Source organism: Ceratotherium simum, chromosome 16, assembly GCF_057802395.1.
Source record: "Ceratotherium simum simum isolate JZ-2026a chromosome 16, ASM5780239v1, whole genome shotgun sequence".
NCBI lineage: Eukaryota > Metazoa > Chordata > Mammalia > Perissodactyla > Rhinocerotidae > Ceratotherium > Ceratotherium simum.
The window spans coordinates 35635589-35646924 of NC_141915.1; the positions used below are offsets into that span (position 1 = coordinate 35635589).

The 11336-nt window shown below is 57.8% G+C and overlaps 1 protein-coding gene and 1 pseudogene across 1 annotated transcript; one reads left to right on the forward strand and one right to left on the reverse strand.

Annotated features, from left to right (window-relative positions):
• Positions 1-2881: 2881 nt before the first annotated feature.
• On the reverse strand, positions 2882-9922 carry WFIKKN2 (WAP, follistatin/kazal, immunoglobulin, kunitz and netrin domain containing 2). Its single transcript, XM_004434722.3, has 2 exons — positions 8473-9922; positions 2882-5777 (listed from the first exon to the last, which is right to left on the reverse strand). Exons 1-2 carry the CDS (start codon positions 8671-8673, stop codon positions 4263-4265), a joined length of 1716 nt encoding a protein of 571 aa, XP_004434779.1. The 5' UTR covers positions 8674-9922; the 3' UTR covers positions 2882-4262.
• LOC147914991 (uncharacterized) lies at positions 8991-10929 on the forward strand (annotated as a pseudogene).
• Positions 10930-11336: the final 407 nt, after the last annotated feature.

Here is an 11336-nt window from a genome sequence, read left to right on the forward strand (position 1 = left end):
AGAAAGGAGGGAAGACCCCAGAGAAGCCTCTCCACAGCCTCGCGGTTGTCCAGTGCACAGCAGCCCCTCGTCCCAGTACCCTTTGTTCATCCAGCGAATCCCTCATGTGCTCTGTGAGCTGGGCCACAGGCCTCCTGTGGCCCCCAGCCATGATTCTGACCTGAGACCAGTGCAGGCATGGAGGAAGACAGAGACATGCGAAGAGCGCTTACGCAGCCTGGGGACAGCGGAGGCTTCCCCGAGGAGCTGAGTCCTGAAGGACAAGTAGGCATAAGGCTGATGTCTCACTCAGGAATCTAGGCCATGACTGCTTATGGGTGTGATAGAAATACCACGTCACGTGGCGAGGTTGAAAGACAGCCCTGGGGGGGGGGTGTGTGTGTGGCTGATGGGAGGCGGGCTCTTGAGATATTTTTTGGGGTCCTGATGGGATTCCACACTGCCCAGCCCAGAGCGTGTGTGTGTGTGCGTGTGTGACACACTGGGAGACCTAGCATGACATGAGCATGAAGAGCTCTGAAGTCAGGCTGCCTAGGTTCACATCTTGGCTCTGCCCCTTAGCAGCTGGGTGGTCTTGGGCGAGTTTCTTATCCCCTCTAGCTTCAGTTTTCCCACCTACAAAATAGCCTCTGTCTCAGGCAGTTGTGATGGAGACGACCAGATACGATGGTGAGCGCCTGTCACACGGTGGGCCCGCTCAGTGTGATGTTGAACTGTTGGACACAGGCGTTCTCCCCAGCCTAAGGAAATAGCCCTGTGGCTGTGTGTTTTTTCTCCCCCTTCCCTTGTCAGGTTCTGCCCCTGGTGCCTGCTTTCTGGCCCCACTGTCCAGGGGGTGACATCAGACTATGGAGCAGCTGGCCAGACAATGGAGCAGAGTGTCCTAGGAGGCTGGAGGTGCTGGGGGAGGCAGAGGGTGGAAAAAGCCAAGCTGTCCTGCCCCAGAGCCCTCGGGGCTGGTCCAGAGACAGCCGGCGCCAGACCAGGCCTCTGAAGAGGCAAACAGAGAGATGGACTGGAGGGGGAGGAGAATGGGGAGGGGGAGCCAGCAGATACAAGTAGGGCAAGAGGGAGTGTCCAGTGCAGAGAGGAGAGCATGTGAATCTGGCCTTGGACCTGAAGGAGGCCTTGATCCCCCCGTGTCCTGGGACCCAGGCTGGGGCCAAAGCTCCCAGACTGGTGAGCTGTCTCCCCAGGATACCTGACAACAACCCGGCCCTGGGAATTCAGTTCCCCTGTTCCTGAGCACCTGCTGGACGTCGGTTGTTGTGAAGGCCTGGAACAGAGATCCGAGACTCAGGCTTGGTTTCAAGGACAGAAAAATAAATGCCATGTAGTCGGCCCAAAGTTATAATAGATTCTAAATCACCCATTCCCTAAGTGCTTGTATTTTCTGAACCCCAAATCAGCCTATGTGGGGTGATCAGTTTGGATGTACGCTGTGAGCAACAGAATAAAATATTTGAAGCTGTGTGGTCACTGACCCTGTGAAACCCAAGGCCCGGCAGGACAAAGGGAGGGCTTTAGGTCCTGGGGGCCAGGGAGCTGCTGGGGCCAAGGAGGGTCCAGGGGCAGCCATCTGGGCCAGGCTCCGCTTCCCAGGCTTCAGGTTGACAGGGCAGTAGGGTCGAAGTCTCCAGGAAGTGCTCTTGTTACCCTCTCTTTTACAGATGAGGAAACTGAGGCTCAGAGAGACCACGGGTAAGCAGCCGAGCCCAGATTCAGACCTAGGTGAGCCTGACTCTACAGGCTGGGGCTGGAGTGTGACAGGGACCCCAGGTCTGGGGCTGTGGGTGGGCAGTGAGCTGGTGAGAGGGAGCCCTGGGATGGGACTCCCCTGAACCTCACACCTCCACCAGGTAGCCACAGGGCTCAGGCCCCATATCTGTGCAAGTAGGGGGAAGAGGGGAGGGGACAGGTGCTGGTACATGGACACTTGCCCCTCAGGCTCTAAGGTAATGTGCTATTTATTGGGGCACCTTGGCCTAGAAGTAGGTGCAACAGAATGTCCCCAAGCCTCTGAGGGTGGGTGAAGAGCCGAGTCCTCACCTCCCTGGTTCCCTGATCTCCTCCGGCCTCTCTTCTCTCTCAGGGAGCAGCTTGTCTTCCCAATCCTGGCCCCATTCTTACTGCAGGGAATTATCTCTAAGGAGGGATTGACCGGGCTGGGCCTGGATTCCTCCTCAGGGCTGTGGCCCAGGAAGAGCCAAGGAAGTGGACAGGGGACAGGTGACTCTTGTGCTTAGCTGGCTCCCAGCCTGGGAGACAGAGGAGCTATGGGCCACGCTACTGCTGCAGGTTCCTGAACACATGTCCAGGGGAGGGGAGCCGCCATGAGCACCTGAGACCAGAGGTGCTGCTGTCCCCAGGGGAACTGAGCCACATGCTCTGAGCACACCTAGGGCTTTGGGACCAGGCCTCGCCCAGAGGCTCCCTGGGGAGTCACAGCTGGGCAGCATGCCCTTCCCTGCCCCGCTCCCGTCTCTTCCACCCCCATGCCTCTAAACTCGACACCATGAGTGGCGGGGTCTGGAGTCTGTCCCGGGCCTTCCACGCAGTCTTGATGGGGTTGGAGACTGAGATACAAGTCAGAACATCTGGACCTAAAGCCCCACACCTTCCTGTCCCTGTGTTCTTGGTAAGCCACCTGGTCTCTCTGGCCTTTCCCGTGCCTAATGCACAGAGCTGCGGTGAGCACCACAGCTAAGGGGCCCCAGAACTGCAAAGTGGGCTGAATATCAGCAGTGTCCCTCCATCACCCAAATGTGGTCCTGTTGGCCAGACTTCCCTCCTGCAAGGTCACCAAAGAAATGACACCATCCACACCCCCTCCCCTCTCCCACACACACATTAGCCCAAACACATCACACAAGAAGGCCTGTTGAAATACTATGAGCTTTTAATTTGTATCTCCCTCCCTACATTTGAGGAAGAAATGACGATGCCCCACAATGACCTTCTTCTGCTTTGGAGGGTCATGGACAGAATGAAGGACTGAGGAGGGAACAGGGGGCAGCGGCAGAGCTGACAGTAGGTTTCCAGAATCCTTTACCTAGTGGTGGGGTGGCTGGACCTGCACTGGAAGTCCAGAAACAAAAATCACCAACAAGCTGCCACATCCCCACACCTGCCCTCCCAGGCCTCACCTAGAGCCTCCTTCCCAGTCCCTGCGGCTCCCAAGGCCACCACCAGAGGGGAGCATCGAGCAACATTCCTTTCCTTCCCAAGCCTGCCTCCCCTCTCCCTCCCTCCTTATTCCTTCACCACCCGCCTTCCATGCCTGCCTTTTCTCTCCCTTTATTTCTCTTCCTACCAAAACAGATCCTGGGGCTTCTATCTGCTTTATGTCCAAGGAAGCCCTCAGCAGATGAAAGCACACTGTCCATCAAATGGGACCATTTGACAATTGGGAGGGTCAGCGGCGGGTCTGCTTCTGGGAGAAGCCCAGGATCTGGAAATTTGTGTTCAGTCACTATGAGCTGGGCAGTGACTAGCATCTCTCTGTGGTCCTAGCACCTGGCACCAAGTAAGTGTTCAGAAGATGTCCATTGAGTTGGACTATGCAGAAATGAATCAATAAATCAACAATCAATAAAACAATCAATAAAGCCAAGGAGAAGAAACATGAGAAACGTGTTTTTGCTGGTGCCATGATGGCCTCAGAGACTGTCGGGCCAACTGGACCAAAGTGTAGGCTGACCGCCACCCACAGGCACCTGCCCGGCGGCCTCCACTCAGGGCAAGTCGTGCGCTGGGTCTGCCCATGCCTCCTGCTTCCCGCTTCCCAGGACCCCTAACATGAAGCGATCTCTAGGGGGCTGTGGGGAATTTATCCGATGAGTCCCCGGCCCTCCTTTCTCTCTCCACCTATTCCTTTTGCAAACCAACTCACTCAGCTATTCCTGTGACCACCACGCAGCCGTCAGCTCTAGAGCCCTGGCTGGGAGAGCCAGAGGAGGAGGGTGGCCAGCAAAGAGAGGATAGTAATGCCTGAGCAGACTGGTCATCACGAATAACTTGCAGGTGTCTACTGACTTCTCCTTTTGTCCCCCTCAGCTAAAAAAGATATGGACCCCTTATTGAACCCAAAGAATCAAAGTTGGTCTAAGACCCTCTGGTGGCTTTTTTCTGGTGCATTGAGTGATATTTCCCTGCTGGCCTAAGACTGTCTAATCTGACCTTGCCCAGTTTGCTGACTGAGGGGTGTCAGGGGTGGGGAGGTGGAAGAGGGTCAGGGAGGGGTCAGGGAGGGGTGGGGGGCTTCACTGCAAGCCCGGGAACTCCTTGAGGACGTCACAGGTCTTCTTGTGCATGACCTCACGCAGCTTCCTAACCCGCCGGGTGCTCGATGCCCCCACGAAGCTTTCGGGCCGCAGCATGGCCATGCCGCCGTCCACCTCACCCATGATGATCAGCGGGGTCTCGCCCACCGTCACATTGGGGCAGGGGCAGGTCCAGTCCACATGCAGCAGAGTGACCTCCAGCGGCTCCCGGCCCAGGAACTTGAGGCCCATCTTCTCATCCTTTAGAACCTCGTCCACGGTCACCAGGGCGCGACCCGAGTCGGGCTCCTCGGTCACCTCGGAGACTCGGCCCAAGATGACAAAGTCGCTCCGACAGAAGCTGGTCACAAGCTTCTGCCTCGGCTTGCAGGCCCGGCAGCGCTGGTCGCCGCGAGGGAAGGGGCAGGACTCCTCGCAGGCCTCGCGGCTCTCGAAGTTGTTGCCGTTGCCCTCGCAGCCGCCGTAGACGAAGGACTGGCACTGGCCTGTCTGGCTGTTGTAGGCCCACCGGGGCGCGTAGGCCTTGCAGGGCCCCTGCAGGGCGGGCAGGCTGCACACGGCCAGGGGCCCGCTCATGCAGGCCAGCATGCAGGCCTCGTAGGTCTCAAAGTGGTTGCGGTTGCGGTGGCAGTGGCCAAAGGTGAAGGTGAGGCAGTTGTTGGCCTGGGCATCGAAGTGCCAGCGGGTCTGCTCCTCACCGCAGTCCTCGCTGTCAGGGGGCTGCAGGCACTCGGCCGTGGGGAAGGACGTGGCGTTGGGGCTGTTCTCCGCGGCGGCCGGGCCCCCCCTGACCACAGACAGCGGGAAGTCAGCACGCAGGACCCCGGCGGCGTTCCGGGCTGTGCAGGTGTAGATGCCAGCGTCCTGGGGCTGGGCGTTATAGATGACCAGCTGGGCAATGTTGGTGACCACCACGTTGCCGCGCACATGGTTGGGCCGCATGACCACGTTCTCTCGATCCTCCAGCTGTTTCTCCCAGGTGATCTCGGGCCGGGGCCGGCCCACCACATCGCAGAGGAAGCTCACCGTCTCGCCCATGCTAACCGACTGGTGCACAGGGTGGTTGAGCAGAGCCGGGGACACCATGTCCAGCCCAGGGGTCTCCGGGGAGGCCGTGGTGGGGCGCACGGTGGTCTCAGGCGGCGGGGGGCTGGTGTTGGGCCAGGTGAAGTGATAGCGGCAGGTGACCACGGCCAGTGTGATGCCCTTGGAGCAGGCCTCAGCGTCCATGTAGCAGCGGTTATAGTAGGTGAGGCCATCCGAGGCACAGGTAAAACTGGGCTCCTTCTCACAGCGATCTTTGCACTTACACACCGGCTGGCCATCCCAAATGTCACACTCAGAGCCCTGCTGCAGACACATGAAGTGGTCACACGTGGCCTCCTTGGGCATGCCCACCGGGCCCTTCTTCCCTTTCACGTCCATGTAACGGGCAGCCACACAGCTCTTGGTCCCACACACGTTGGGGCAGCACTTCTCATATGTCTCACACTCCTGGAGAGAGCCAAACCGAGAGGCCTGAGCAGGGAGGAGAAGGAAGGGAGGACAGGCTTCCCCCACCCTACCGCCTGGTCTCTGCAGAAGGGAACTAACATGTGCTCACCTACCGTTTTGAGAATAATAGCCAACTTATACACGGTGCCTACTATTCGCCAGGCCCTCTTCTAAGAAACTTTACATTGTCAACTTATTCGATGCTCATCCCAAGCCTGTGAGATGGGTACAACCATTATCCTCCCTTCACCAGTGAGGATAACTGAGGCACAGAGAGATCAGGTGACTTGCCCAAGGTCACACAGCTAGTAGTGTGGGAAGAGGCAGGCATAAACCTCTGAGAGGGGGGTCTTCTTGCTACCATTTTACAGATGAGCGTGCAGAGACTCAGAGGTGAGGCCCGAGTCCACGGAGCTGGGAAGTGGTAGAAAAGGCTTCAAGCTCCAGCTGGGTGGGATTGTGAAATGAGAGTTTCTCTTCTATATCATATAGTTTCCACAAATGAGGTCTAGGTTGGAACAAATGAGCCTGCCTTTTTGTCCTTTTTCCATTGGGACAAGGATGCCCTGGCCGAATTGAAGAGGTCACACTAAACACTAAGAAGGAAAAGTCAGACCCTGCTGGGACTGACGTCCGAGGCTGTCCACATACACGTGGGGAGCAGTAGCTCTGCTGAGGGCCCACATGCGTCAGAGCCCAGAGGCCTGGCAGGCGGGACCCGCCCTAGACGCCAGGTCTCACCACCCCGGGCTGTGCCAGACCTGGTGCTCGGCTCCAACAGGTGGAACATTTCATGGGGAAATCAACAAGGCAAAGAGCCCTCTTGGGTGGCAGAGGTCAGCAAGGCCGTCAGCGAGGACTTACCAGGCTGTAATTCCCTCTGATTCTCCGTGGAGCCACGTAGGGCATTAGTTTAATTCCTTGAAATTAGCAACATGGTCTGGGGCCGACACAAACAAGGATTTCACGTGGTGTTTTCGACAATAACCCACAATACCCGCTGGGCGGGCTGGCCTGCCTAATCCTCCGTCCTGGTAGTAGCTTTGTGAATTACTCCCCACTAGGGCCGGCCTCTTGTGGTTCTGACTTTTATTTCAGCTTCTTTGACATTCCACATCAGCTAAGAGGGGGAAACACCCCCGCCGGGCTGCGTGGAGCCTGCCCGCTTGACTCCTCTACTGTTCTCCCCTCTCCGCTCAGAAGGGGACTTTGTGTGGCAGCCCTTGTTTGGACAGGCTTCTAGGCCATGCCAGGGGAGGCTTTGGGACAGAGGTGGGCAGAGCTTAGAGCTGGGGTCTGAGGGAGAGAGACCCGGGGTGGGGATTGAGGAAGGAGGGTTGCTGGGAGCAGGCAGGAGAATCAGCTCCTGGGCCTGAGGGTCAGTCAATTCCTTAAGAGACTCTGGGCCAGGAAGCTCCTTCAGGACTCGGAGGTCCATGAAAGGCCGGGTCCTTGGGGACCAGGGACAAAGTATTTCTGGGCACAGGAAACCTAGAATGAATCCTTAGAACAGTTTTTGCTTAACGGCCCAGAATGTGCCCATAGGCTGTCTGAATCCCCAGCCCCACACAGGTGCCTTCTCCTTAGGACACACAAAACCTGCCAGTGCCTTGCTGTCCCCAAGCCCACCTGATTTATCAGGACAGCCTGTGCCAGCAAAACAGGATCCCCTGCAAATGTAGTCGACTGATGGCATGACCTCAGCCAGATGGGAACGCTCTGCCACCCCTCCCCACTCTTTATCTTCCTTTCCCTCGGCACTACCATTGTTCACTGGCAGCGTCTGGCCTGAGAGGCCTGAGAATTGTCCCCTGGGCACTGTAAGGCAAAGGGCACTCTCTCCAGGGTGATCCTGTGCTCTCCTATAGGTGACATGTGTTTGGTAGAGGGAACATCAGGGTCTCTCATGTTCCCTGGTGATGCTCAGTCCAGCCCCGAGCCCCAGGAGCTGGCCAGGCCGGCAGGAAGGGCCTCTGCCCAGGCAGGTGGCAGGTATGAGGAGGCTCTTTACCTCTGGGGGGAGTGGCAGGAATGGCCCTTGGACTCGGAAGCTGGGAAAGAATTACCCTAGAACCGGGCCGGTCCTGCTTGCTGCAGGGTGCTCTGGTGAGAGCAGATGGAAGCACAGAGGAATCTGAGAGGTTGAAACAGTCCATTTCCCTCCCAGGGACACCCAGAGAGTCTATTCAGAGCTGTTCCTGCCCACCCTCCTGGTCAGCCTGCTCTGATCTCAGGGTCAGGGACCAAACCCCTGGGGAGGGGGCCTGGAGGCTGGGTGAAGCCTCGGCTTTGTTGTAGGTGGGCCCACCCTCCCACCCCTGGTGGTGGGGCCTGGTGCTGCTCACTGCACTGTCTGGAGTGTCCCCTCTCACCTGTCAACAGGCTGCTGACGGGTTGTGCCAGTCCACACGCTGTGCCTGGCATAGTGCTGGCTCAGGGCAGCCCTCGGCAAGCACGAGACCGGGAATCTGAGGATTCCCAGTCGCTGATGAACTTGGACATCACACCCGCCTCTTCCTTCAGGCCTCGGAGTTAGACAGTCATCATGCCCTGCACACCTCCATGTGGCCTGGGGCCCGAGCTCCTTCACCTTCCTGGGCCCTGCAGGGCACTCCCAAGCCGTCCCCACCCCACGGCTCCCAGTCTCCCCCACACACTCACGTGGCCCATCTCCGCCTTCCGGATTCCGACTCACCTGGTCCGTCTCACACTCCTGCTTGCAGGTGCTCTGAGCATCCACCCAGAGGTTGGGGTTCATGTCGTTGGGGCAGATGCCAGCATGGGAATAGCGGATGGGCGGCAGGGCCAGGCCTCGTGGGGGCATCCCGAGCAGCAGCAGCAGCGCTGCCACCTGCCCCCAGTGGGACCAGAACCGGCGGCACCCCAGGGCCCACATGGTGCGGTCTGCGTCGGCCAGAGACCTCCCCTGGGACAACGCCGGGGGCTGGGGCCCACCAGGGCCTGCTCCTTCTCAGGGCTGCAGACACCTGCCCTCCCCACCCCGCAGACTTCCTCGCTGCTGCTAAGGCTGCGGCTGCCGCGGCTGCCTCCACCAAGTCAGCGGGGCCCGCTGGGCTGTGCGGCCTCAGATAAAGGAAAGGTCTTTGCAAGGAAACTCTCTCTCCTGAGTGTGCAGAGAGAGGAGCCGCAGCAGGGGCCCGAGGCCGGATTTATATCCTGGGCGCGCCACCCGAGTGGGAGCGAGCTAACCTGATGCCTGTCACAGGCAGGCTGCTGGCTCCTCTGTCCCGTGGCTGATCACAGACTTGTTGCAGAAGGGGAAAAAAAAAGCTGGAAGCAGTTTAGGCGGCGTATCTGGCACGGTGGGACACCTGCTTGTTTTTGACTCTAGGAGGCCTTTAACCCCTTCTAGGGCCAGAAATGGCATGTGCTTTGGGGGAGCTGGCTCCAGGACACGCAAGCTTGCTGTAAAGGGGCGGTTTGTTTCCCTTTCCCCCACCTCCTCGGCCGGGCCCCCTCCTTCCCTTGGCCACCTCTGAAGAACACACAATCGCTTGTTACAAGGAGGGACCTGCAGCCGCAGGGTTAGCATCGCCAGGCCCGATAGTACATTTGAGAGCAAATGACGTGGAAAAACAACAAGTTCACGGCCATTCCAGGGCTGGCCGGAGCAGCGCTGTGCCGTGTAAGCCGACTCCCAGCCCAGCACCGGGTGCCTCCGTGGGGGGTGTGCGCTCGGACAGCTCCCTATCTCTCTGTCCCGGGCGGTTTGTGGCTCAAGTTCCAACTTCGGTGAATTTTCCCCAAATCATTCCAGAGACACATACCAGATATGCTCCGGCTCCCCCAGCTCCCGGGACGGATCACATTCCTTGCTCCTCGATTGACACACTGTCGGCTCCAAGAAAACCTACGTGGTAACAGTGTCTCAGGAGGGCGCTGGGCCACCGGGCTGCCCTCGCTGACAACCGTGATGGCTGTGATCAGCAAGCTCTGTCCGAGCACCACGACTCTGCAGGCCTTGTCTCATTTCCCCCCACTTTAGCAAGGAGAAGGTTCACGGTGGGAGAGGGCGAGCCACTTGTCCAAGGTCACACACAGTAAGCAGCGCCAGTAACACTCACTGCTGATATTTACTAGGCTCTTACTATGTGCCGGGCTCTCTGTATGCATCATCTCATTTAATCCTCACAACAAACTGGACCTTCACTCTAGATTTGAGGAAAGGACGCACAGAGAGGCTGGGAAGCTCACCCCATGTCGCACAGCTAGGTGGCCCACCATTACTACAGAAAGCAGGGACATGAGCTTGTGGGTGTGGGCAGGGGCCTTTGGGAACCACCCCCTGCCCCCAGCTGCCAGAACTGCTGTCCAGGTATCGCTCCAACTCTGGTTTTTACAGGCTGGATAAGAAGTTTGTGAAACCTCAGGGGCTGTGTTTGGGGATGGGGCCAGGAAAAGAGCCAGAAGCTGCCAGAGGGTGGGGGCAAGTTCTCTCCTGTTTGGCAGCAAACAGCTCATATCTAAAATGCCACCAAAAAGTAAGCAGGCTGAGATCTTTTGAGTTGTTCACTAGATCCCCAGGGCGTGCAAGGTGGGGAGACAGATCTCCAGAAGAGAGAGGTGCCTTTTCAAGACCATTTGACAAAGGATCTGGGGGACAGTAACCGAGCTGCTGTGCCCAGGGAGAGTAGACGCAGTGGGCCTAGCGCACGTCAGAGCCGGAAGGGATCTGAAAGGTTCCCAGCAGTGCTCTCATTTACAGATGGGGTAGCTGAGTCCTGAGCCCAGGCCCCTCCTGTCCCAGGTCCACTCTCCCCTTCAGGGTTAGAGTTCACCATCTAATTTGACTGTGAAAAGGCAGCACAAGCCTTCTTTCCACCCTGCAGACTTTTCCTCTTCCTGGAGGGGTGGTGTGCTGCCTTTTCCCTCCTGAGCCAATTCCTTCCCATCGTGTGGGTCATTCTGCGGGATCTGTCTTTTCTGCTTATGTCAAAGAGCTAATGAAGGGTGTCAGATCCTAATCCCCTAAATTACTGGAATAAACTTCCCTCCGAGGCCGGTCCCAGTAATGAAGCCAGACAGCGGGCGACGCCGGCTGCTTTGAATCCTGTAATTTCATAAACCCATGTTCCAGCTGCTCGGAGTGGGGCCTCAGCACAGCGCTTGACAAACGCAGTGTGTGCAGCCTCCTTCGATATTACAAAGGGAAATGGACAGTGACACATTTCTAAGCAGGACTTAGAAAAATTGTCACAGCCAGGGGACAAGTATGTGAGGACAAGTATCCAGGAAGAGGGTTTCTGGGGAGTCTCTGAGACCATTAGAGGGAGTGGGGGCGGTTGAAGGCTAGTCAGAAAAGCAGGAAGCTTGTCCATTCTCACCCGCTCCTCGGAGTTGGTGGAGAAAGCCTGCCTCCCGGTTCAGTCCTGTCAAGAGCCACGGGCCTCTCCCATCCAGGGCCCCACGCCTGGCCATTCTGCTCTGAGAACTCTCAAAACAGCATCGGGGGAGAAGGGTCCTAGAACACTCCAGCTCTCCCTCTCAGCTTTTCCAAGTCTCCCACCAAAACACAGCTCAGAATAATAAATAACATCT

Bases quoted from the DNA above. Each gene is read 5' to 3' on its own strand.
- WFIKKN2 (XM_004434722.3), bottom strand. From the start codon at position 8,673: ATGTGGGCCCTGGGGTGCCGCCGGTTCTGGTCCCACTGGGGGCAGGTG. The intron at 5,778-8,472 runs GTGAGTCGGAAT...GGCTCTCTCCAG, and splicing joins AGGAGTGTGAGACGGACCAG to GAGTGTGAGACATATGAGAA.